Below are 27,221 nucleotides of genomic sequence, written 5' to 3' on the forward strand. Positions count from 1 at the left end.
ACTGGGACCCTTCCAGAATTTAAAGCATTTCAGAAAATCTTAACCAATGCCTCGCCCATCTCTTCAGCCACTTCTTTTACAATGCTAAGAGGGAGCCCATCTGATCTTGGGGCCTTGTCAGCCTTCAGATCTAATTGTTTTCCTAGTACCCTTTCCCTGGTGAGAGCAATTGTTTTACGTGCCTCCTTCCCTCTACAGTGAGGGCAGATGCAAAATACCTGTTCAACATTTCTGCTATTTCCTGTTTTTACATTGTTAACTTCCAAACTCTATATGTTAAATACTTGTAGAAACTCTTGTTATCTGTCAGGGAGGTTGATAATGGGCTCCTGTCAGGGAGGTTGATAGTGGATAGCAAATGTTGTCCCCTTGTTCAAGAAGGGGAGTAGAGACCATCCTGGGAATTATAGACCGGTGAACCTTACTTCTGTCGTGGGCAAAGTTTTGGAAAGAATTATAAGGGATAGGATTTATAATCATCTAGAGAGAAATAAATTGATTAGGGATAGTCAACACGGTTTTGTGAAGGGTAGATCGTGCCTCACAAACCTTATCAAGTGTTTTGAAAAGGCGACCAAAGAGGTGGATAAGGGTAAGGAAGTTGACGTGGTGTATATGGATTTTAGCAAAGCGTGTGATAAGGTTCCCCATGGTAGGCTACTGCAGAAAATGCAGACGCATGGGATTGAGGGTGATTTAGCAGTTTGAATCAGGAATTGGCTAGCTGACAGAAGACAGAGGGTGGTGGTTAATGGGAAATATTCAACCTGGAGTGCAGTTACAAGTGGTGTTCCTCAAGGATCTGTTTTGGGGCCACTGCTGTTTGTCATTTTTATAAATGACCTAGATGAGGGTGTAGAAGGATGGATTAGTAAATTTGCTGACGACACTAAAGTTGGAGGAGTTGTAGACAGTGAGGATGGATGTTACAGTTTGTAGAGGGACATAGATAAGCTGCAGAGCTGGGCCGAGAGGTGGCAAATGGAGTTTAATACAGAAAAGTGTGAGGTGATTCACTTTGGTAAGAGTAACAGGAGTACAGAATATAAGGATAATGGAAGCACTCTTAGTAGTGTTGATGAGCAGAGAGATCTCGGGGTACATGTGCGTAGCTCCCTGAAAGTTGGCACCCAGGTTGATAAGGTTGTTAAGAAGGCGTACGGTGTGTTAGCTTTTATTGGTAGAGGGATTGAATTTCGGAGCCGTGAGGTCATGTTACAACTGTACAAAACTCTGGTGCGGCCGCATTTGGAGTATTGCGTACAGTTCAGGTTGCCGCATTATAAGAAAGATGTGGAGGCATTGGAAAAGGTGCAGAGGAGGTTTACCAGGATGTTGCCTGGTATGGTGGGAAGGTCTTATGAGGAAAGGCTGAGGGACTTGAGGTTGTTTTCATTAGAGAGAAGAAGGTTACGAGGTGACCTAATTGAGGCATACATGATCAGAGGATTGGATAGGGTGGACAGTGAGAGCCTTTTACCTCAGATGGTGATGGCTAACACGAGGGGACATAGCTTTAAATTAAGGGGTGGTAGTTATAGGACGGATGTCAGAGGTAGGTTCTTTACTCAGAGGGTAGTAAGGTCGTGGAATGCCCTGCCTGCAGTAGTTGTGGACTCGCCAACTTTAAGGGCGTTCAAATGGTCGATGGATAAGCGTATGGATAACATTGGAATAGTTTAGGTTAGAGGGTCATTAGATTGGTTCCACTGGTCGGTGCAACATCGAGGGCCGAAGGGCCTGTACTGCGCTGTAATGTTCTATGTTTTTCCCACTACTCCATCCAGTGCAATAATCAAGTTTCCCCATGTTAATTATGTGTGGTATAAAGTGCTTTTAATTTATCCCAGAATATACTTTAACAATAGCCTCAGAAACAAAAGGTGTGATCTTTTCTTTTCTTGCACGTCAATCAAATCATTCCATTAATCCAGCCATTTTGTGATGCCTATATACACCAGCAACTGGGTTTAAAACTGTCAAATCCACTCTTGCAGCTAGCAAGGAAAATAAATTTTCATCCCACCTGGACTTGATCAATTTAGGTTTGAAGGGTGAACAAATAGTCTGGCTTAGTAAATAAGTGGCAGTAAGTCTCTGGACTCTGTGACCAGATCCAAAGTGACACAGACAAAGACCTGGAAGCAGATTATCCTTTCGGTCAATGGTCAGTGGAGCATAAAGTAAAAAAAATACCAATTTCCAACATATTAAAAAAAGAGGCTCACAAGTCAAACTTCGGCTTAAAATTGAAGCATTAACCATATGAATTAATGACAATGTTACATTTCTATCAAATAAACAAATATGAAAATTTAACATTCAAAAGATCTTTTAGCATTAATCAATTACAGTATATCAGAACAAAGGAGAATATAGTCAACCAAAGTGTGGAAAATGGCAAATTTATCTTTGCATTTAAGATTACTAATCCATACACAATTCATAATTATTTGACAAGACCCAGAATTCAAGCAAAACATATAAACTGTAAACTAATTCATAAACTTCTGTACCTTGTATAAAAACATCCAGTTCCAAACAAAACTAATCAGAAAGCACAACAAGAAGAAGCGATAGGGCCGTGCAAATGGTGGGGCGACTGTACATACAATCCGAAAAATTAGAACAATACAAGTTAGGATGGCCAACAACTGGAAAAAAAAGGAAAAGGGTAAGTCAAAAAAAAATCAGATCACTCGCAATCAAAGCCCATAACCCCGATTAATCATAGAATTCCTACATTGCAGAAGGAGGCTGTTGGGCCCATCGAATCTTCAGACTCTCCAAAAGGACATGCCACAGGCTCATATCCTACCCCAATCCATCCCTGTAAATCCACACATTTACTCTGCCTAATCCACCTAATTAACATTTCTTTGAATATTAAGGGACAATTTAGCATGGCCAATCCACCTAACCTCACATCTCTGAGGAAACCAGAGCACCCAGAGGAAGCCCACACAGACACAGGGAGAATGTGCAAACTCCACACGACAGACATCCAAGGCTGTAACTGAACCGGGTCCCTGGCTCTGAGGGGCAGCAGTGCTAACCACTGTCCCGCTAATGTCCAACATATTCAAATATACACAGTATTGCCGCATATATTTAATTGGTGCTTAGATTGGGACACTTCCCTGGCCTTTGCTTTGGAGGTAGTGATTAAACCCAAAATGATGGGCACCAGAGTGAAATCGAACTATAAGCAAGTTCTCAAATATATTGGTAAAGTAATCTTCACTGTGCAAAGATCTGAATTATGTTTTAAAACTAATCAGACACTTTATTGCTATCATTATACATTAGATTGTGTTATTTATAATGTGTGCTGATAGTCCAGCTTGGTTCAATCAGATCATAGATATAAAGTCCACTCGAGAATTTGAGCACACAATCTAATCTAACACTTCAAGTACAGTATCACGTGCTGTATTGTCAGAAATGCTGACTTTTAGATGAGGCATTAAACTAAGATATGAAGATGCTGGCTAAGGACAGCATGTCGTCTCACAACACCAGGTTAAAGTCCAACAGGTTTATTTGGCAGCACTAGCTTTCGGAGCAACAAGCTCCTCAGCAAGTCCTCACTCACCTGAAGAAGCAGCTTGAAGCTCCAAAAGATAGTGCTGCCAAATAAACCTGTTGAACCTTAACCTGGTGTTATGAGACTTCTTACTGACATTGAACTGAGACAGACTTAATTTTTTTTATAGCACCTTCTTCAAGACATTCCAAAGTGACTTGCAGCTAATTAAGTTATTCTGAAGAGTAATTACTGTTGTAGGGAAGCATAGCAGAAAATTACCCAAACCAAACTCACAGAAACAGTAAAAATACAAGTAACAAGAGCACTCTGTGGAGCACATACTTTCATCACACTGTTGTTAACTCAACACTGTTACAATTATGCTACTCTTTCTTGAGGTTTTTTCCATTCGGGTTGGTGATATGTAACTATAAAGCTGAAAAAGAAAAAATTCTTATTAAAAGCTACCATCTCACTGAAGTTGCTTCAGGTCAATCCATATCCAACAACCAGCTCTGAATACTATGCACACATTTTGACAGCTGTGACAATTGCACCATGACAGTGACAATCCACAATATTCTTAAAAAGTTAATATGCTCCATTTCCCTTTTTAAAATTTAGGATCAAATCACATCTTCACCAAAACCTGATCAGTCCATCTAACAAACAAGGAAAAAAAACATTATCTCAAGGTAATAAATGACCAGACGACCCGTTTTAGTAATGTTGGTTAAGAGCTAAACCTTGACCATGACACCGAATGTCTCTTCAAAGGAAAGCAATATGATTTTTTACACCCACCCGACAGTTTATCACAGAATAGAATTCCTACAGTACAGGAGGAAGCTAGTCAGCCCATCTTGTCTGCACCGACAACAATCCCACCCAGGCCCTATCCCCCTAACCTTATGTATTTACTCTCCTAATCCTCCTGACACTAGGGGGCAATTTAGCATGGCCAATCAACCTATCACGCACATCTCTGGACTGTAGGAGGGAACCGTAGCACCTGCAGGAAACTCAAGGAGACACAGGGAGAATGTACAAACTCCACACAGTTAAGTCACCCAAGGCCGGAATTAACCCAGGTCCCTGGAGCTGTGAGGCAGCAGTGCTAACCACTGTGCAACTTTATTGTCTCTTCGGAAAGTTGGCACGACCAACAGTGCTGTGCTCCCCCTGTATTGCACTAAGGTGTCAGCTAGTTCTGTGTCCAAATTCGAGTGGAATTTGAACTACCATCTTTGACTCAGAAGCTAGAGTGCTACCATCTAAACCATGGGTGAAATAATTTCGATCCATATGCTTTTGAAAATCCACACCAATTTTATGATAAGAGTGAAAATGGACTGTGAATAATTAAAGGCCCACCAAGGACTTGTTGATACGTACACTCATACCAGACTTACTTCCACAATTTAAAGTAGTGTCCTATTTCACAAGCCAACTAACGTCATTGAAGCATTAAATGCCTTGAACTGATATTTCTGACAGCCTCAGACTGGACAAAATTCACACAATTATTTTGAACAAACACCTAAAATCAGTCACTCACCAAAAATACTGTTAAAGGATCCACCCCGAATGTGTCCTCAAATCTCCATTTCCAAGCTTCATGATCATGAAACTTAAAATTAATTAGAAGTTTACTAAGTGCGTCATCCAAAGCACCAGCCTTCCACGTCTTGTCACTGAGAAACTTCTTAATTTCAGTTACATCTTGCTTTGAAATTAAAACCTCTGCATCATAATGAACTTCATTATTATCATCAGGCTAGAGGGAAAAAAGTAAAAAAAATGCAAGGCTTCCAAAGATTTTTTACTGCACAATCATTCAAAATAGAACGTGCACACAAAACTGTCCAATACATTTTTATATAAACTGAAATATTTTGGTATTTTCATTATCCTTGACTTCAAAACAGCTGAGGGGTCATCGAGAACTATTTAGAGACAGAATCATCAGGAATTAATCCAGAGTAAGAATACTCACAAGTGATCCATCAAAGAACAACACTGACGGTGGTTGTTGAGAGACCCATACCTAAAGATGTATTCTGAACAATGTCAATGATCATGCAGCACCATATTTGGATGTTATCCAGCCATCGCTAAGTAGGTGGAGGATGGATGATGGTGGTAAACAGCTAGCAGCACTGGTAGCTGTGAGAGAACCAAGTACAGAATGCCAGGACATGCTGTTGGATGATTGACGAGCATATGGGGCATTGTAAGAGGCTTTTGTGGTGGCTAATGTCATCATGCGTAGATGCATTCACAGACCTTGGCCACAGTTTGAGGCCTTGAGATTTTTTTGTCAGGTTCATGGTTCTAGACTCTAGGAGTTAATCTCTCTAGCTATCTGTTACCATTCCTTTTTGAAGGTGTCCTTGAGAATTTCCCCACACTCCCTGGAAACATGGGGTCTCTGCTCCTTTTGATCTGTACCATTAATGATCATTGTCCAAGCTATTGCTCATTACTCTATTACAGAAAATAAGGTATGTAATTGTTGGATCCTCTACCTGCGATCTATACCTATTACTCAAATCAAAATCCTGCAGATGAAAGATCTCGATTGAAGTAATGATGTGAAAATGCCTGCTAGTTTTTGGTATTAATATAACCCATTACTAAATCCAACAATTTTTTTCATTCATTCATGGGATGTGGGCATATGATTGTGGAGAGGGTCCAGATGGGGGAAATATGAAGAAGTCCCATAAGGCCAATGTTCGCATCCAGGTGAATGACATAAATGAGTACTCCCCAGTTTTCAAAGAGAAGTCCTACAAGGCCACAATCATTGAAGGAAAGAAGTATGACAGCATCTTGAAAGTGGAGGCTATTGATGCAGACTGTTCACCTCAATTCAGCCAAATCTGTAGTTATGAAATTGTCACTCCTGATGTACCATTCACTGTTGATAAAGATGGTAAGTCATGAGCCAACTACTTCAAAAATAAGGCTTGAATTTTGAGTTTTTAATGCTGAATTTTAGTTTTAACAAAGCAGTTCAATTTCCAGTATACATTTGCAAAGGTCAGGTATTGTGACACGAATATGTATGTATTGTATGGATTTTCTGGACCATGCAGGTCTAAACTGTAGACTATGATAGGTGAACCAAGATCCCTGATAATCCAATATATGGCATCTCACGGTTCTGGATTTTTTATTCCCTAGCTTGCCCTTTGTGAATTATTTTCTATTTGATGGATAAATCCTACATTTGAATATCAAAATCCATTAAAATCATCAATTTTATAAGTGCACAAGCTAACATTAGTATGAACTTAAAAATCACATGAATCCTCAGTGTGAACTAACACAGTCCACAAAGGTAGAAACCTTGGATGTGCATGAGCTAAACTGAGAGATTTGATGTTTACAGCATGCAAAGATATTTTGGCCTTGGAGGGAGTGCAGAGGAGGTTTACTAGGCTGATACCGGAGTTGAGGGGGTTGAGCTATGAGGAGAGGCTGAATAAACTGGGCTTGTACTCGTTAGAGTTTAGAAGAATGAGAGGAGATCTCATTGAGACGTATAAGATGATGAATGGGATGGATAGGATAGAGGTGGAAAGACTCTTCCCGCTCAAAAAAGACAATAGGACTAGGGGGCACAGCCTCAAGATAAAAGGGGGGCGGTTTAGAACGGAGTTGAGGAGGAACTTCTTCACTCAAAGGGTGGTGAATCTCTGGAATTCTCTGCCCATTGAAGTGGTGGAGGCTGCCTCGCTAAATATTTTTAAGACACGGGTTGATGGGTTTTTGATAGGAGAGGGGATTAAGGGGTATGGGGAGAGGGCGGGAAAGTGGAACTGAGCCACGACAGATCAGCCATGATCTTATTGAATGGCGGGGCAGGCTCGAAGGGCTGGATGGCCTACTCCTGCTCCTATTTCTTATGTTCTTATGTTCTTATTTACCCTTGAACTGAGTGGCTAGCTAGGTCATTTCAGAGGCCATTTAATAGTCAACCACATCTTTGTGTGGGCTGGACTCTCGCGTAGGCCAGACCAGGTAAGGATTTCCTTCCCTGCCGGACATTTATTGAAGATCATCATCAGACCTCCCAATTCCAGATTTTTATTGAATCCAATTTTCCCATCCGCTATGGTAGGATTTGGACCGGGATCCCCAGAGCAATGTCCTGGGATGAAAGCAAAATACTACGGATGCTGGAATCTGAAACAAAAATGAAAATGCTGGAAAATCTCAGCAGGTCTGACAGCATCTGTGGGGAGACAATAGGGCAAACATTTGGAGTCTAGATGATCCTTTGTCTGAGCAGCCCTGACGAAACGTTGACTTTATTCTCTACCCACAGCTGCTGTCAGACCTGAAATTTTCCAGCATTTTCTGTTTTTGTTTCATAACCATGGGGCTCTAGTCCAGTGACAATACCACTACACTACCACCTCCCCTTAATCTGTGTATTTAAGATGCAACACACTGAAATCACCATTCTAATTCCAAAATTCTACTGTAAATAATTTTTGGCAGTTAAATTTCAAAAGAGATAAAATGGCAGCATAAAAAAAGAGGAAGTCTGGTTGATAACAAGAAGGGAGCGCAGGAACAAGTACAGCATTTGATTTTTAAAAACGTTTACCCTGGTTTCTGTCTGCAACCCGGGATTTGCAAGATTGAATTCTCTAAACCCAAGGTCATAGCAGACACCAAGATGGGAAACCTCAATAGCAAATATGTTCATTCATATTTTGACTTACATGTAGATGGGGGGAAAAAAACAAAAATTCTTATCAAACATTCTGTGAGTAGAGTACTTACCAAACCTAATTTTCCAGCCTCCAGTAGCAGCTTATTCAGGTATCTTTTAAAAACAGGATTGCAACCGATTTCTGTTGATTCAACCAACTGTTTGTTTCCATATGCTTCAAGCTATTAAAATAAAACAAAACAGTTATTCATAATATGATCCACAGGATGTTTACATGATTCAGTTCATGTAAAAATATTTTAAATGGTCAAAATTAATTCACATTCGACAATACCAGTAGAGTTGACCAAGGAGAGTCAATGGACGTGGTTTATTTAGACTTTCAGAAAACTTTCAACAAAGTCTCGCATAACAGACTACTATGTAAAGTTAAAACACGGGATTGCAGTAATGTCTTGAGATGGATTGAAAACTGGTTAGCAGATAGGAAGCAAAGAGTTGGCAAAGAGTTTTGGGGAAACTGAAAGGTCTGAAAATGGATAAATCACTTGGACCGGAGGACTGCACCCCTGGGTTCTAAAAGAGATAGCTGAGGAAATTGTGGAGGCACTGGTAGCGATCTTTCAGGAATCACTGGAGACAGGGAGGGTCATGATGTGGAGGTGCCGGCGTTGGGCTGGGGTAAACACAGTAAGAAGTCTCACAACACCAAGTTAAAGTCCAACCAATTTATTTGAAAGTAAACTCAGCTCTGGCCTGGTCTGAGGCCACAACTCTCCATTCACCTGACAAAGGGGCAAACCCCGAAAGCTTGTGAGTTTAGTATCAAATGAATTGGTTGGACTTTAATCTGGTGTTGTGAGACTTCTGACAGGGAGGGTACCAGAGGTCTGGAAAGTAGCTAATCTAACTGCTGTTTAAGAAGGGAAGGAGGCAACAGATGGGAAATTATAGGCCAGTTAGCCTAACTTTGGTCACTGGCAAGATTTTAGAGTCCATTACTAAAGATGAGATTGCAGACTACTTGGAAGTGCATGATAAAGTAGGACTGAGTCAGCACGGCTTTGTCAAGAGGAGGTAACAAGGAAGTTAGATAAAGGAGAGTCAGTGGACATGATTTATTTAGATTTCCAGAAGGCCTTTGATAAGGTGCTGCATAGGAGACAGTTAAATAAGTTAAGTGCTCATGGTGTCATGGCATGGATAGAGAATTGGTTGATTGGCAGAAGGCAGACAGTGGGGATAAAGGGGTCTTTCTCAGGATGGCAGCTAGTGATTAGTGGTGTGCCTCAGGGGTCAGTGCTGGGACCACAACTTTTCAGTACATACATTTGGAGGAGGGAACTGAAGGCATGGTTGCTAAGTTTGCACGTGATACAAAGACACTTAGAGGGACAGGTGGTATTGAGGAAGCAGGAGGGCTGCAGGAGGACTTGGACAGGTTAGGAGAGCGGGTAAAGAAGTGGCAGATGGAATATAATGTGGAAAAGTGTGAGGTTATGCACTTTGGAAGGAGAAATGGAGGCATCTTCTAAATGAGAAAATACTTAGGAAATCAAACACAAAGGGATTTGGGATTATTGTTCAAGATTCTCTTAAGGTTAACATGCAGGTTCAGTCAGCAGTTAGGAAGGCAAATGCAATGTTAGCATTCTTGTCGAGAGGGCTAGAATACAAGAGCAGAGACGTACTACTGAGGCTGTACAACGCTCTAGTCAGACCCCATTTGGAGTATTGTGAGCAGTTTTGGGCCCCATATCTAAGGAAGGATGCGCTGGATTTGGAAAGGGTCCACAGGAGGTTCACAAGAATGATCCCTGGAATGAAAAGCTTGTTGTATGAGGAACGGTTGTGGACTCTGGGTCTGTACTCGTTGGAGTTTAGAAGGATGAGGGGGGATCTTATTGAAACTTACGGGATACTGTGAGGCCTGGCTAGAGTGAACATGGAGAGGATGTTTCCACTAGTAAGAAAAACCGGAACCAGACAGCACAATCTGAGGCTAAAAGGACCATTCCTTTAAAACAGAGATAAGGAGGAATTTCTTCAGCCAGAGAGTGGTGAATCTGTGGAATTCTTTGGTGCACAAGGCTGTGGAGGCCAGGTCATTGAGTGTCATTAAGACAGAGACAGATAGGTTCTTGATTGAAAAGGGGATCAGAGGTTATGGGGAGAATGGGGATGAAAAAAAAAAATCAGCCATAACTGAATGACTGAGCAGACTCGGTGGGCCAATTGGCCTAATTCTGCTCCTATGTCTTATGACATAAATGGGTCTGATTGGCAGTCAGTGACTAGTGGGGTTCTGCAGGGACTTGTGCTAGGACCCCAACTGTTCACATTATATAATGATTTGAAAGAGGGAACTGAATGTATTGTGATCTCCAAATTTGCAGATGATAACGAAGTTGGGTGGGAGGGTGAGCTGTGAAGAGGATGCAGAGATGCTTTAGTGTGATTTGGACAAGCTGAGTGTGTGGGCATCTGCACTAATGTGGACAAATGTGAGGTTATCCACTTTGGTAGCAATAATAGGGAGATATTATTATTGGAATGGGTGTAAATTGAGAGAGTTGGATACTCAATGAGACCATGGAATCCTCACGTATCAGTTGCTAAAAGTAAGTGTGCAGATACAGCAAACAGTAAAGAAGGCAAATAGTATGCTGGTCTTCATAGCGAGAGGATTTGAGTATAGGGATAGGGATGTTTTGCTGCAATCGTATAAGGCCACACTTGAAGTATTGTGTGCAGCTTTGGTGCCTTTATCAGAGGAAGGATGTCCTCGCTATAGAGGGATCACAGCGAAGGTTTGCCGGGCTGATTCCTGGGATGGCAGGTGTCATATGAGCACAGACTAAGTCTGTTAGGATTATATTCACTGGAGTTTAGAAGAGTGAGGGGGGATCTCAAAGGAAACTTGTACAATTTTAACAGGGTTAGACAGAGTAGATTGGGCAGTGAATGTGCCCATTGGTGGGGGAGTCCAGATCAAGGCCTATAGTTTGAGGATCAGGGGTAAACCTTTTAGAACTGAGGTGAGGAGAAATTTCTTCACCCCGAGGGTGGTGAATGTGTGAAATTCACTACCACAGAATGTAGTTGAGGCCAAAACGTTATTTGATTTATTAGATATGGCTCTTACACTAAAGGGATCAAGGAATATGGAGAAAGGAGGGATCAGGATATCGAATTTGATGATCAGCCATGATCAAGATGAATGGTGGAGCAAGCTCAAAGGCCTACTCCTGCTTCTAGTTTCTATTGAGCATTACGATTACCAGCAAAAAACATTTGACTTTGCACATCATATCTATTATTTTTTGCTAAAATAAAAAGATTTAACAGTAGTACTAAGAATATGTACATTAACTTAAAGGACATTTTAAATACTTTCACAATACAAATTTACTCTCTGTAGTTGCAGGTTTCTTTGTTCTATTATTTCAGCCTAACTTCTAGATAAAACTAGGCTATTTCATTGTTATGGTAGATGAAGCATAAAGAGAGAGGATATCCTATTTGTGGGTAAAGACTAGTAGAGTTGAGGGGGTTGAGCTATGAGGAGAGGCTGAATAAACTAGGCTTGTACTCGTTAGAGTTTAGAAGAATGAGGGGAGATCTCATTGAGACGTATAAGATGATGAATGGGATAGATAGGATAGAGGTGGAGAGACTCTTCCCGCTCAGAAAGGACAGTAGGACTAGGGGGCACAGCCTCAAGATAAAGGGGGGGGGAAGGGTGGTGAATCTCTGGAATTCTCTGCCTGTTGAAGTGGTGGAGGCTACCTCGCTAAATATTTTTAAGACGCGGGTTGATGGGTTTTTGATAAGAGAGGGGATTAAGGGTTATGGGGAGAGGGCAGGAATGTGGAACTGAGCCACGACAGATCAGCCATGATCTTATTGAATGGCGGGGCAGGCTCGAAGGGCTAGATGGCCTACTCCTGCTCCTATTTCTTAAATTTAGAGTTTTACTATTTTCTGTAGAATTACAGAAATACAAAATACAAATTAAGACAACTGGCCTGTATACAGACTTATATTAAAACATTTGTTCTCCCATCCATTTCTGGATTCTGTGCCACGGGGGAGTAAAAAGTCTGACAACACCAGGTTTTAGTCCAAACGATTTATTTGATAATAGACTCACAAGCTTTCGCGGTTTCCCTCTTCGTCAGGTGAATGGAGAGTTCTGGCCTCAGACAAAGCATATAAAGCACAGACAGTTTAGAGATTACGGAACAGCACTGTCAAGGGGACTTCGCTGTAATTGCCACTCCATTTTGCCTTGGGACACTGGCATTGTTCCTTCATTTTCACTGGAGTAATTAACCAAATGTGCTAAGGGATATGGGGCAAAGGTGAAATTGGACAGAGTTCAGCCACCATTTCACTCAACGGTGGAACATGTTTGAATGCTTAAATAGCCTCTTCATGCCCTTAACATCATGGAATTCTCTACACCATTGTAGGGGGTATCATTATTACACACACAGTGGCAGTTCAAGAAAACCCATCTCCACTACTTCAGGAGAATTAAGTGAGGACAATAAATGTACCTTCATCACCAACATCCAATTCTCAGCAATAATAATTTGAATAAAAAAGTTCTATTGCTGGTAATCCACATTAATTCACAAATAACACAATTCTCTTTCACATTGTATACAAGTAATTTGCCAGAGGCATTGCTTATGGTCAGATGAAGATGAAGTTTGCAGAGACATTTTAGAAATTTGTTGTGTACCTAGTGAACAGAGCAAACAATTACACTGCTCAAATGACTAAAACTAAAATGAAGAATATTGATGTAGCAATTTACACAGGTAAATAATGGCATGATGTGCAGTAGATGCTTCATATAGGCTTCAGCATTCAGTTGGTGAAAATGTGACATTTGTGCATTATATGCACAGTTTTAATGTTCTCTGCAGCTACATATTATTACACTGCATTCTCCTTCTCTCACACGCTTAAGCATACACATTTCACATATTTACAGATATTCATTCAATTTACAGTAGATATTCAACAGAGTTTCAAGAAGAGGACAGCAGTATTTCCTCAACCAAGGATTCCCTCCCACTGTGTTCATAGGGCTCTCAACCATGCCTGACCCATTTCCCACACTTCTACCCTCGCCCCTTCCCCCACTTCCACAACCACGATAAGGTTCCCCTTATCCAATTGGACTACTAGAGTTGTTGAACTGATTTTGCAAACGAGTCAAGGGACAGGGAAATATTATTTTGCACTCAGCAGATGGACTGTTCAAATGCAGTAGACCTCTTGTAATGTTCCTCTTGCCATACAGATGTAATGCCTGTCTTGGAAGAATACCCACTTCTGCAGGTGTCATTAAAGTCAACACAATTCACTAAATTTGTGAGTTTGAGGGAATGTGTTTGTTACTCTATCTTTCAAGAATTCAGGTTCTAGATCCCCATTGCAAGTGGCAACTGTTTAATCAAACTTTTTTTAAAACACCAATCCATTTATTTTCACTTTGACTCATTTTGTTTTATTTCTGAATATATAAACTAAAATAGAATTTGTTATGAATGACAAATTGGAATTATTAAGCTTTATTTATGTATTTCAGTTGGCATTCATAATATACTTGCTACTCCACGGGTAGTCTTTGCAACAATCCTGCAACACATATTGCACTCAGTTGTAGTCTTTTCATTCCTGTTCCCTTAATCTAGATCATCTATTTACAGCAATAGCAATTACAATGAACAGGAAATAAGTTATATTACTAACCTTTTTTTGTAAATTTTCAAGTTGTCTATCACATGTGGAACAATCTGGACAGAATTCCTTTCCCCGATTAGCTTCTGTATAATCCTCAGCAATCAGAGGATCAGTACCTCCCTCCTTAGTTCTGGCCTTTAACGAAATGAACAGGAAAGTGCTTAATTTAACATTCAAAAACACCTTTTAAAATGTAATATAAGTATCAGCCAGCTGATTACTACTGAATTAGTAATAAGTCAAAGACAGTGAAGCAAACATCTTGGGATTTCTGTACTGTTCTGTGCAAAACCATGAGAACTAGTCATGGTCTCATTCCCACGGTCCCTGATTGAAATCAAGGCAATGGAGATTGTCCTAGATTTGGGTTTATATAGTTTGCTCATTGCAGCTACTTAGACTGATAGAATAATGGTTCAAGTGGGCCCTTGAATGTCTGGTAAAATGATTTGCAGCTCTCATGTAATTTTCAGGTTGGGAGAACCAGAAAAGGTGTGGTGCAGTTTAGAATCATGTCAATGTGAATGTATATATTAATAAAAATAGGCTAACATTTCACCACCAAAAGTAAGTTTTCATTGTGTACATTCCAAAATGGGGATCTTGGGGAAAGAACAAACTTATTAAAAGAATTTATTTGATCCTCAAATATATTTCAATTCATTTGTTTAAAATGAAGTAAAATAATAATTCTCAATGCTCATCATAACATTTCTTTCTTGTTCTTGTGTGTTAGGCTTATGTAATATTCCGTACTTGGCGTAGGACACTTAAGTACAGACACAAAGAATTCATGAAAACAAGGTTTCCTTTACTCATGAGGCACTTAAAATAACTTAAATGACTGGTATTATTGTCTAAATAATGGTAACTAAATAAATTCTGAACATAAACCAGTCCTGAAAATGGGATACATTGCAGCTGGCCTTTATAGCGAGGGGGATAGAATATAAATGCAGGGAGGTCTTGCTGCAACTGTACAGGGTACTGGTGAGGCCACAGCTGGAGTATTGTGTGCAGTTTTGGTTGCCGCACTTGCGCAAGGATATTTTGGCCTTGGAGGGAGTGCAGAGGAGGTTCACTAGGCTGATACTGGAGATGAGGGGGTTAGACTATGAAGAGAGATTAAATAGACTGGGTCTGTACTCGTTGGAGTTTAGAAGGATGAGAGGGGATCTTATAGAGACGTATAAGGTAATGAAAGGGATGGATAGGGTAGAGGTAGAGAGATTCTTCCCGCTCAGAAAGGACAGCAGGACTACTCCTGTTCCTATTTCTTATGTTCTTAGCTGCTAGTAACAGTCTACAAAGTTGTTTTTCCTCAGACAATTTTCTGAAAGTGATCAGCATAGTGAAAGGATTTAAAATTAAGAATTCTAATGACAGGCCATGGGTATGTTTATTTATTTCAGTACTGCAGATGGGGTGAACAATTAACTACTTTTGAAATTTTGGATTTGTGACATGCTTGCTGCTGTGTATTCAAATTATTTTTCCAGGAAATTTGGGATCAACTCGTAATGGAAAGATTGATGGTGAAATGACATAATTTATGGTGCATGTTGACGACATCTTTGTTTCAAAAAATGCTTGACTATTAAATTTAAATGGATTTATAGTTTCATAGCAACACAAAAATATTCTGAATTTGCATTTGTTAGATCTGTTCGGCATCACAAATACTGAACCTTTGCCTGACACGAGAGAATGAGTCATGTCAGGTTTCTGCCAATAAGTTCTGGAACTGACTGTTCAGAGCTTCCATTACATGTTGTCAAGCTAAAAGGAAAACGTAAAATCAATGAATTTACACTGGCTATAAAATGCTAAATTAGAATCAGAGTTTGAAGACATCATGTGACTAATATTTATGTGGATGAGAATGGGGGAACGAGAAACAAGCTGAATTATTAGAGGGAACATAATTTTGTATATGGCATTTGTGGCAGACTTTGTCTTTCCAGAATTGGCTTGTTCAGTCATCCAAAGGGCAGGTGATCTCATCTGACCTCCCTAAAGTTATGAGGCGGCATTCTCATCATCTCTTGCTGATGGAAGGTTGGCAGTCACTGAATTTTAACAGCTTTCAGCACAGTTGGTCAAAGCTGGCTGGGGAACTTGCCAAATTATCAAATTAGAAATGCCAAAATTATCAACATTGTTGCAACTCAGACAAAAAGAATGGAATGAATGTTTTGTTAATTATTTAATTTATATTATTTGGAGCTTAAAATGTGGTCCTAGAATTCTGCAGCAACGTAGCTTGCTAGAGATAATTACCTCCTGTGGCTTCCTCATTTTACCAGCTGCAGCATCATAGTTCAACATATCTGTTGGATCAATCCACTCATCGTCGTCAACTTGTAGCCCATTCACTACCAGCAGAGCTTCAAATATCAACCAAGGCATGAACATGATTCAAATCTAAGGCATGACATAAACATGGCAAAATTATTGAAAGTACATCAGCATATGCTGCAGGTTTTGACTTAACAAATATGCAGTATAGAATATGAAGGATGAAAACATGCAAAATTGGCTGTTCATTTTCCAAACACTATGCTTCATTGGCAATAAAGCATTTGGGGGCATTTTGATTGTTCTTTCATTGGTGAGAGGAAGAAACATCACCATGTGATTTTCTTTGCTTCAACTGTTATTTTGTGATCCGGTGGCATCTTATTCTGCCCCACTGACTAGCCGGTGGCAAGTCACATTCCAGCTATAAAACTGCAAAATAAAATTAAATCCACAAGCAAAAAAACTGTAGATGCTAAAAATCTGAAACAAAAATAGAAATTGTTGCGATCACTCAGCAGTCAGTCAACAAGTGAAGTTAATGGCCTAGAATTAGTTGCCAAAATAACACTGAGGCTTATGACACATTGTATTTTATGTGCAAATGCTACAGCAACATCAGGCGTGATCTGATACACAGATAACGAAAAGTTGTTGTCCAAGATTAATCACTCCTCCAATTAGCTTTTAAATAGTTGACTGGGTCATAATCGAAATGCAATTAGTGGTATCAAGTTGCTATTTGCACAATAGTTATGAATTAAAATTGACACAGAAAATTAAGTCCAGTCAGTCAAGACAAAGTACCCTATTAACCAAGTAATAACTGCCAACTGCTGAGCACATTCCTTAAGAGTTTTTACGCTTTGATTTGGGATGCATGGTTTCTGCAGATTCACTGAAAGGACCATGTTCCTTGACAAGAGAGAGTATAAATATGTCCAACATCACTCTCATTCTGATGACCATCTTTGTATGTGGCTGCATCATAGATCCTTGGTATACAAGCACCAAGTACCACTAAGTTATCAATGTTCTGTCCATCGTTATGTTTTGAAGGATGAGTATGGCCACATTATGAACACTGTTCAGTTGCTACAGAACATTCTGTTCAGTTGGACAGTGTCATATGACTTGCTCCTCTTGCAAAAGTTCTGTCAAAAAACAGCTTTGACCACAAATTTAGATCCACGAGGTTCTGCAGAAAAAGACAGCAAATCTCATTGAGTCAGTCACAAACTTCCAAATACGCACCAGGATGTAGCTTGACGAGTAGTGAGAAAGGCACTGCTCATCAGAACCTTCAGGCACATCCAATCTCAGTGTTTTTGCCAGCTGTCCTCCAGTTGGCTGCAGTACGAAAATAACCATTGCCCATAGGGGGATCATTATACTGAATCTGATGATCAGTTATGATCAAAATGAATGGTGGAGCAAGCTCAAAGAGCTGAATGGCCTATTCCTGCTTCTAATTTCTATATCCTTTCGGAATGCACATTTGCAGAGGATGTCTGGAAAGGGATGCAATGTTTTGTTTGCTCGTCCCAAACAGCTGTCTAACAGAGGTCTCTGTGCTTCCCCGGGAAAAGTCAAAGACAAACATCATCTGTCATCAGTTTAGTGAAAGGTACTCTTTAGACTCCTCAAAGCTTTTTGAGCTTCCTGTGAGAAGTTGGTAGGACTGGCAGGCACATTCCAAGATCCAGGATCATGTACAGCGGCACATTCTGTGCAAATATATAACTGGCTTAGTGGTAGGAGACAGAGGGTGGTGACAGGCGGCTGATTCAGTGACTGGAGGCCAGCGACCAGTGGCGTACCACAGGGATCTGTGCTGGACCTCTTGTCGTTCGTCATTTATATAAAGGACAGTGATGACTCTGGGGAAGAGGATCAGTAAGTTTGCCAATGACACAAAAGATTACCCGGGTGATTAACAATGAGGTTGAGGGTCTTGGGTTACAGGAAAATATAGATGAGATGGTTAAATGGGCAGATAAGTGGCAGATGGAATTTAACCCTGGAAAGTCTGAGGTGATGCATTTTGGAAGGAGTAATTTGACAAGGAAGTATATTATGAAAGGTCTGACACCGGGAAGTTCCGAAGAAAAAAAGGACATTGGCGTGTTTGTCCACAGATCTCTGAAATTGGAAAGGCAAGTAAATAGGGTAGTGAAAAAGACATATGGCACACTCGCCTTTATCAATCAGGGTTTTGATCACAAAAGCAGAGATGTCATGATGGAGCTCTGTAGAACTTTGTGAGGTCACAGCTGGAGTACAGTGTGCAGTTCTGGTCACCACACTGGAGGGGGTGCAGAGGAGATTCTCCAGAATGCTCCCTGGGATAGAAAACGTAAGGTATTAAGAGAAGTTGGGTAGGCTTGGGTTATTTTCTTTGGGAGCAGAGGAGACTGACGGAGAACTTGATTGAGGTGCTTAAGATTATGAGGGGCCTGGACAGTATGGATAGGGAGTTGTTGTTCCCCTTAACTGAAGGGTCAGTTACAAGGGGGCAAAAGTGAGGGGTGGGAGGTTTTGGAGGGATTTGAGGAAAAACTATTTTTGCTCAGAGGGTGGTGATAGTCTGGAATGCATTGTCTAGGAGGGTGGTGGAGAAGGGATGCCTCACAGCCTTTAAGAAGTACTTTGATGTGTAACTGGCATGCCGTAACAGTCAAGGTTATGGCCCAAGTGCTGGCAAGTGGAATTAGGTGGGCAGATCAGAGTATTTCATGCATCAGTGCAGATTCGATGGGCCGAAGGGCCTCCTCTGCACTGTAGTATCTGTGATTCTGTGAAGTGTGCTCAACAGAGAATGATCAGTTTAGGCTCCTCCTGCCATAGTAATCTTACAACTGGAACCAGTGTAAAATCACCAGGCTGTAAACATCAGAAAACATTTAACAGTGTAAATGTATTGCAAGTGCATGTACTGTATTTAACCAAATTTAGGGCAGCATGAAATGTACGAGGTGTCAGAGAGGAGTAGTATCTTTGGTGGGGGAACATGTTGCGTCCTTTTAGGGCGGTTCCTCCATGTTTTGTCCCCACCTGGCACTCAGCTCTCCCTCGTGGCTCCCCGTAGCTGTTTGCATGGAACAGCGGCCACACCCTGGGCAACAGCCTCGACAAGCCGGCTAAACCAGGTGAGGGTAGCCGATGGGTCTCAATCCTCGGTGAGATAGGGAGATGTCTATCTCAGCGTGTGAAGACGGGGTCTGGCAGATTGAGCGGACGAGACCAATGGAAGGTCCAACGATCAAGGTGGCGGTCTCTGCAAGCATCATGGAACGTGAAGAGCAGGACAAGACACAGAAGACGTCCTGGTCATCCACTGCACCTAGTCCCACCTCCAGCCATCTTGACTCTTGTCTTGCCACTGGATCTAGATGGGAATTGGGAAGAGTGAGGCTGATGCTGCGCAACTCTCCCTCACTTTAATCCAAATCAAGCGCTTGTTTCGACACCACTGTCATCACGTATCCTGTTCAACCCTTGAAGTCCTGCGGCGATGGGCGAGCGACGAAGCAGCAGGTGTGGATACACTGGGAGCTGTAGTCACAGACCTGCACACAGGCGGCTCAGGTCTAATGGTCATTTTCCGCTGACCAAAGCAGCAGTGGAAACTGGCGTCTACCTGGGCGACTGAGCAATCATCTTCAGGAATACACTGCTTACCTCCACAGAATGAGGAAGGGGCTAGAAAAGGTACCCTAAATATTGCCTGCTTCACTACACCCTGGCCAGATTACCATGGCTGGCAGGGATCCCATCTTGCGGTCGAACAAACAAAATAAAACACAAGCTGACACCACTCATCATTGGCACCTGGAACGTGCGCACAGTTTTGGACAGCAGACAGACCGGAAAGAAAAGCCTTAGTTGCCAGAGAGCTTCCAAGATACATTTATGCTGCAGCCCTGAGCAAAACTGGTCTTGCCAACGTAGGTCAGTTGATTGAAACTGGAGGTGGATACATTTTTTTCTGGAGCGGTCGTGGCAGCGCTGAGTATCGTGATGCTGGAATTGGATTCGCCGTCAGGAGTCACCTTGTTCAGAAACTTGATAGTCTACCAAGGGTGTGAATGACCAGCTTATGACATAACAGAAGTCAAGCCACCCTGATCAGCGCCTATGCCCCCACAATGAACAATCCGGATGAGATGAAAGACAAATTCTATGAAGAACTAGACTCCCTACTATCAGCAGTGAGCAATACCGACGAGCTGATCTTGCTTGGCGATTTCAATGCAAGAGTAGGATGTGACTGCAATCTGGCAGGGAGTCATTGGGAGGCATGGAGTGGGCAAGTGCAACAGTAATGGCCTACTCTTACTGAAGACCTGTGCAGCACACGACCGCCTCATCACCAACACAACCTTCCATCTGCCTACCCATAACAAGACCTCCTGGAAGCACCCCCGCTCTAAGCATTGGCATCTTATCGACTATGTCATTGTCAGGAGAAAAGACAGGCAGGATGTCAGAGTAACCAAGGCCATGTGTGGTGCTGACTGCTGGATAGATCACATACTTATTGTCTCCACATCAGACCCAAGATGCAATCACAAGGAAGCAAGGTTATGAAAAGAAACAATGCGGCCAAGTTAAAGAACCCCAGCATAGCTTCAGCATTAAGACTTAGGAATCAAGCTTGCTGACCTACACCTCGCAGGCAGCGCTGAGGATAACTGGGAACGCTTCAGGGATGCTGTCCATACATCTACGCTGAAGATGCTCAGGCCCTCTACCCGCAAGCAGCATGATTGGTTCGATGAGAATGAGGAGGAGATACAGGCTCTACTTGAAAAGCACCATCTTCATCGGGCCTGTCAGAACGACCCATCTTCAGCTGCCAAGAAAAATGCTTTTACCAGTGCTCGCAGGACAGTTCAGAATAAACTGCGTACAATGCAAGATGCCTGGCTGAGCGCCAAGGCAGATGAAATACGGGATACGCTGACAGAAACAACTTGAAACGGTTCTATGAAGCCCTCAACACTCTCCATGGGCCTCAATCTCTCGGAAGTGCTCCAACACTTTGAAGCTGTCCTCACCCGACCGTCATCTATTAAGGATGAGGCAATAGACAGGTTTCCACAGGTTGATATCAACAGCGCCATGGATAACCCACCGGTAGTAGCTGAAGTCACGAAAGCCATCAGCCAGCAATCCAGTGGCAAAGCCCCAGGGGCAGACGCTATACCCGCAGAGATCTATAAAGCTGCTGGTCCTGCACTTATCGAGAAGCTCACCCAGTTGTTCCAGTCCTTTTGAAAGCAAGGATCCATTCCTCAGGAACTTAAAGATGCTTCCATCGTACACCTCTACAAGAGGAAGGGCAATCAGCAAGTATGCGACAACCACCAAGGAATCTCACTGATCTCCATCGAGAGTCCTGCTAAATAGTCTGGTCACTCATCTGGAGCTGGGCCTGCTTCCAGAGTCACAGTGTAGCTTCCGTAAAGGTGGTGGGACTACTGACATGATTTTTGCTGCGCGCCAACTTCGGAAGTGTCAGGAGCAGAATCGCGAGCTGTACACAACCTTTGTTGACCTTGCGAAAGCCTTTGACACCGTAAGCCGACAAGGCCTGTGGAGGATCGTGTCAAAGTTCGGCTGCTCCCCCAAATTCATTCAGATGGTACGCCTGTTCCATGATGACCAGTGTACTGGATGGCAGAGAATCCTCTGAGGCATTCCCAGTCACCAATGGCATCAAACAGGGCTGTGTGCTTGCACCCACATTGTTCAGCATGATGTTTACTGCCATGCTGAATGATGCCTTCCAGGACAGTGTTGCTGGAATCAGCCTCAAGTACAGAGCGGATGGGAAGCTCTTCAATCTGAGGAGACTTCAAGCTACTACCAAAGTGAAAAAGACTGTTCTGACAGATATCCTCTTTGCCGATGACTGCGCCCTGTGTGCTGGCTCAGAACCAGAGATGCAAATCAGTATGGACAAATTTTCCACGGCATGTGACAACTTTGGACTCACCATCAACATTAAAAAGACAGAAGTCATGCACCAGCCTGCTCCTCATGCACCAGCCTGCTCCTCATGCACTGTACACAGAACCCATAATCACAATCGAAGTGCAGAAACTACAGGCAGTGGACCAGTTCACTTATCTTGGCAGCACCTTCTCCCAAGCAGTGACTACTGATACAGAAGTTAACTGCAGAATAGCAAAGGCAAGTTCTGCTTTCCATAGACTGCGCTCCACTGTATGGGAATGTCGAGGAATCAGCCCAACAACAAAACTGAAGGTCTACAGCGCCGCGATACTCACTACCCTCCTGTATGCCTGTGAAACATGCACTGTGTATCGACGGTATGCAAGACAGCTCAATCATTTCCACATGACTTGCCTTCGCAGAATATTGTCTTGTTACCAGATGCGTAAAATACCAGACACTGAAGTTCTCTCTAGAGCAAGTCTACACACTGCTGATGAGAGCGCGGACCTGGTGGGCAGGTCACGACATCCGTATGTCAGATGAGCGTATACCCAAGCAGCTCCTTTTTGGGGAACTCTCTGCTAGAAGACAATCACATGGAGGTCAGAAGAAACGTTTCAAAGACACAATCAAGGCCTCCCTGAAGTCGCTTGACACTGATACGACCACCTGGGGAACACTGGCACAAAACTGCCCTACGTGGCAGTTTACGCATCTGCTTCATCCACAAAGGCTGTCAAGCTTACAAAGCAAGGTGTACTGCTGAAGCGCAACTTAAGCGCAAGCCGTGCAAGTCCAGAGTCACCAGCGCAACAATTATAGTGTCTACACAAGTCTGTCCAATATGGGCCAGGACCTTCTGTGCCCAAATTGGCCTGATTGGTCATCTTTGGACACACCGCAACCAGCCTCAAAATGAGTAATGGTGTCGAGGTCCTCATCAACGACAGTGGATGAACAACAGGGCAGCACGGAGGCACAGTGGTTAGCACTGCTGCCTCACGGCGCCAGGGACCTGAATTCAATTCCGGCCTCCGGTCACCGCGTGGAGTGTGCACGATTTCCCTGTGTCTGCGTGAGTTTCCTTCGGGTGCTCCGGTTTCCTCCCACAGCACAAAAATGTGCGGGTTAGGTGGATTGGCTATGCTAAATTGCCCTTTATTTGGACTAGTTAGATAAATGTATGGGGATAGGGCCTGAGTGGGATTGTGGTCGGTGCAGACTCAATGGGCCCAATTATTTGATTTTGGTTCATTATTGTTACATATATTAACATAGTGATAAGTATTGTTTCTTCTGCGTTATACAGACAAAACATACCACTCGTAAAGAAGGAAACAAGAGAGTGCAGAATGTAGTATTACAGTCATAGCTAGGGTGCAGAGAAAGATCAACTTAATGCAAGGTAAGCCTATTCAAAATCAGACTGCAGCAGGGAGGACGCTATTCTTGAGTCGGTTGGTACATGACCTCAGATTTTTTCCTGTAGGAAGGAGGTGGAAGAGAGAATGTCCTGGGTGCACGGGGTCCTTAATTATGATGGCTGCTTCACAGAGGCAGTGGGAAGTGTAGACTGAGTCAATGGATGGGAGACTGGTTTCAGTGATGGATTGGGCAACATTCACGACCTCCTTCTGAATGGCCTCCTACACTGTAGGATTCTATGATTTATTAAGTTTTACTAATTGAACTACAACATTTGAATAGCGCCCAGTACCTGCATTCCCCCAAACCCCTGGGCTCCCCCTCACCCACACCGCTTCGCGCGCGCTCACCCTCGCGCCCCCCCTCCCTCCCTCCCTCCCCACCCTCATCGCGCGCGCCCCCTCGCCCGCCACGCTCGCGCATGGCATCTCTGCCCCCTGGGCCTGTCCAGCGGCTGCTGCTCTTTTGTGCTGTGCCTATGATTTACCAACACAAGCCGCTCGGTTATGTCGCCCTCCCCACACACGTTTAAATGGTTTACACAGCGATGCACCGAAACCGAGACCTCCAAACAAAGGCCGACAACTGGTACCTCCACTCTCCCGGACTCCGGGCTCGAACTCCGCCGCAGGGGGAGTGCGTCACTTCCGGAGCCAGGCGTATTCTGGGAGTTGTAGTCCCGCTGTCTGCACAGCCGCACTGCTGTTATCCTTCCATCCTTGCGCAAAGCAGCGAGGAACCTGAGTTAGACGCAAGTGTACTTACTCTCTCTGCCTTGTGTTTTAGTGACACTGTCACAGCGCACAACAACTTGCAGAGTGTAGCATCAACATAAAGGTCCCAATGAGGCCGTAAGATAAAAGCAAATTACCCCGACTACTGGAATCTGAAACAAAAATAAGAAATGCTGTAAAATCTCAGCAGGTCTGAGAATAGACCCTTCGAAAGATCATCCAAACTCTGAACGTTCACTCCCCACAGATGCTATCAGACCTGCTGAGATTTTCCAGTATTTTCTGTTTTGGGCCCAATATGGCCCTGCCCAACTGTGAGTGAAAAAAAACAGAAAGGACATGATCAACAACTTGGTGAACAGACAGTGTTTAGGAATATTTAAAAGTGAAGTTCACAAAGCAGAAGGTTTGCTAATAGCTGTTTAAATAGGTATAGTCACGCAGCTTTCCCTTCAAAAGAAAAACGTAACGTATCAGAGCTCAACAGCTCCCCCCTCCCTCCAAAGAAACTTAAACGTAACCAAAACAGAACAATCACAAACATTGGCAATAAAAATCAAAATATCCTTCAACCAATACGAACTCCGATGCTATGTGTACCAGATTTGAAATTATCCAATTGCATCTGGCTTACAACACCCGGAAGTCTTTGCATTGTTATTTGCTTTGGAAATATTGGATAACTCAAAAGATATTTGGGATTTCTAGAACTCACCACTCGTGCATCTTGCACACAGGCGAGGAACTTCATCTACATTGCAGCACAAATAGGTGTCATAGTATCTCCATGCGCATTAGCAGACCAATGTTATCCCTCAATCGAATAGAGACTGTAGTTATCGTCCCACGTCCCAAGTCAGGGTTTCTGCACTTTCATTCAGAGTATTACATCAATCTCATAGGATCTTGAAACTCTTGACTCACTGAAATTTATGAAGTCTTGACAGCATTCTCAGCCTTGGCACTGGAGGGAGGGTGATGTTGATGACATTTGTTTAAATCCCTCTCTCTTGGAATACACTGCAGATTGTGTTAGGATGACTAGTATCCCAAATTTTGCAAACACCTCTTGTTTTTACAGAACACTGCATGAGCCAAACAAGTATCCCAGTTCGCAATGTATTATTGCCACCCTGGATAGAAGTTGCTGCAGAGTCACAGGATACAATCTTTAATGCTAGCACGTTGAATTAGTTGTTGAAATTAACTTATTTAGCTGATACGACTGGATTATCTGCATCCACACAGAAGTTAAAGGAATACAACATTCAGAAAGGGATTAAGGAATAGAGTGGATTGCAGGAATCGTGGGACGAAGCCACAGAAGGATTTAAAGGCAAGGATAACTTCTTGAATTTAATTTGTTGGGTAAACTCCTGTCAACAAGGATAGGAGGATGGCAGATGAACGATCATCAAAATGAGCATTAGTGTAATTGATTTAGACAAATCAAAGATGTAAAAGATTTCAAAGAGGAAATGTTGGTAAATCTCAGCAGATCTGGCAGCAGCTGTAAGGAAAGAGCTGATGTTGAGTCCAGATGACCTTTTGTCAAAGCTAAAAAGCATAGAAAGTACTGCAGGGTGAGGGAATGAAAGGTGAGTCACAGCTGTCCACAGAGAGAATAAAGGGTGTGGATAGCCAAATGGCAAAAAAAAGCTGTAAACCGTGACAGATGAAGATTGGGAGGGGGGAGTTTAGATGGGACAGAGGTAGAATATAAATAAAGGGAAGCGGGAGGGGGAAGAAAAGATAAGGGAAGGGGAACAAAGTGGGGAGAAAGAAAAATGAAAGACAATGAAGAAATAAAAGTTAGAGAACAGTAAAAAAAATGAAAACAAAGGGGGCCTAGGTGGGGTAGAGTAAATCACCTGAAGTTGTTGAATTTGACGTTGAGACCAGAAAGCTGTAAAGTGCATAGCCGGAATATGAGATGCTGTCCCTCCAGTTTGCATTAAGCTTCACTGGAACATTGCTGCAAGCCAAGGGCAGACATGTGAGCATGGGAGCAGGATCATGTGTTAAAATGACAAGCAGCCAGGTGGTCAGGGTCCTGATTGCGCACAGACCGAAGATGCTCAGCAAAGCAATCACCCAGTCTATGCTTGGTCTCAGAGGAGATCACATTGGGAGCAGCAAATGCAATACACCAAATTTAAAGAGGTGCAAGTGAAATGCTGCTTAACCTGGAGTGTTTTGGACCTTGGATGGTAAGCATAGAAGAGGTAAAGGGACAGGTGTTACACCTTCTGCGATTGCATGGGAAGGTGCCATGAGTAACGGGAGAGGTGTTGGGTATAGTGGAGGATGGACTAGGTGATCTCGGAGGGAACAGTCTGTTGAATGCTGACAGAGGGAGTGAAAGGAAGATATGCTTGGTGGTGGCATCACACTGGAGTTGGTAAAAATGGTGAAAGATTGTGCTTTGCATGTGGAGACTGGCAGGGTGAAATGTGAGAACAAGGGGGTCTCTATCCTTGTTCTGGGTGGCGGGGGGGAAGGGGTGAGAATCATGGCATAGGAAATGGACGGCACGCTGTTGAGGGCCCTGTTGACAACTGTGGTTGGGAATCCACAGTAGAGGAAAAAGGAGATTTTCCAGCATTTTCTGTTTTGGTTTCAGATTCCTGTATTGGCAGTAATTTGCTTTTATTCACGTAAAGGATTTCCATTGGTAAATATGGAGCATGTTAGAGTTGCAAGTCTCGAGATGGAAAGAACGCGAGGTTGAAAGGTAGAGCTCAATTGAATGATGGCTAACACCTGCAAATAGCGCAATTCAGTCTGAGATTGTCAGGAAAGGTAGAAGTATCTACTGCAC

The 27,221-nt window shown here is 42.7% G+C and overlaps 1 protein-coding gene across 3 annotated transcripts in view; it reads right to left on the bottom strand.

Moving 5' to 3' along the window:
- The window catches only part of clcc1 (chloride channel CLIC-like 1), a 38,034-nt gene extending 13,741 nt beyond the window's left edge, over positions 1-24,293 (bottom strand). For 2 of the 3 annotated variants that reach the window (XR_013887868.1, XM_080195828.1), the window contains exons 1-6: positions 24,259-24,293; positions 16,260-16,403; positions 13,989-14,114; positions 8,330-8,440; positions 5,088-5,306; positions 2,517-2,654 (exon numbers count right to left, since the gene is read on the bottom strand). Coding sequence is in view for 2 of the 3 variants with exons in the window: in XM_080195828.1 (XP_080051954.1) it covers positions 2,517-2,654; positions 5,088-5,306; positions 8,330-8,440; positions 13,989-14,114; positions 16,260-16,394 (729 nt within the window). In the remaining variant the exon portion in view is untranslated. Of the gene's footprint in view, positions 1-2,516; positions 2,655-5,087; positions 5,307-8,329; positions 8,441-13,988; positions 14,115-16,259; positions 16,404-24,153; positions 24,222-24,258 lie in introns of those variants that run through there. The other variant, XM_080195829.1, reaches the window with a different exon arrangement.
- Between the last annotated feature and the right edge of the window lie 2,928 nt (positions 24,294-27,221).

Source organism: Carcharhinus amblyrhynchos, chromosome 9, assembly GCF_965287045.1.
Source record: "Carcharhinus amblyrhynchos chromosome 9, sCarAmb.v2.hapA, whole genome shotgun sequence".
Classification (NCBI taxonomy): domain Eukaryota; kingdom Metazoa; phylum Chordata; class Chondrichthyes; order Carcharhiniformes; family Carcharhinidae; genus Carcharhinus; species Carcharhinus amblyrhynchos.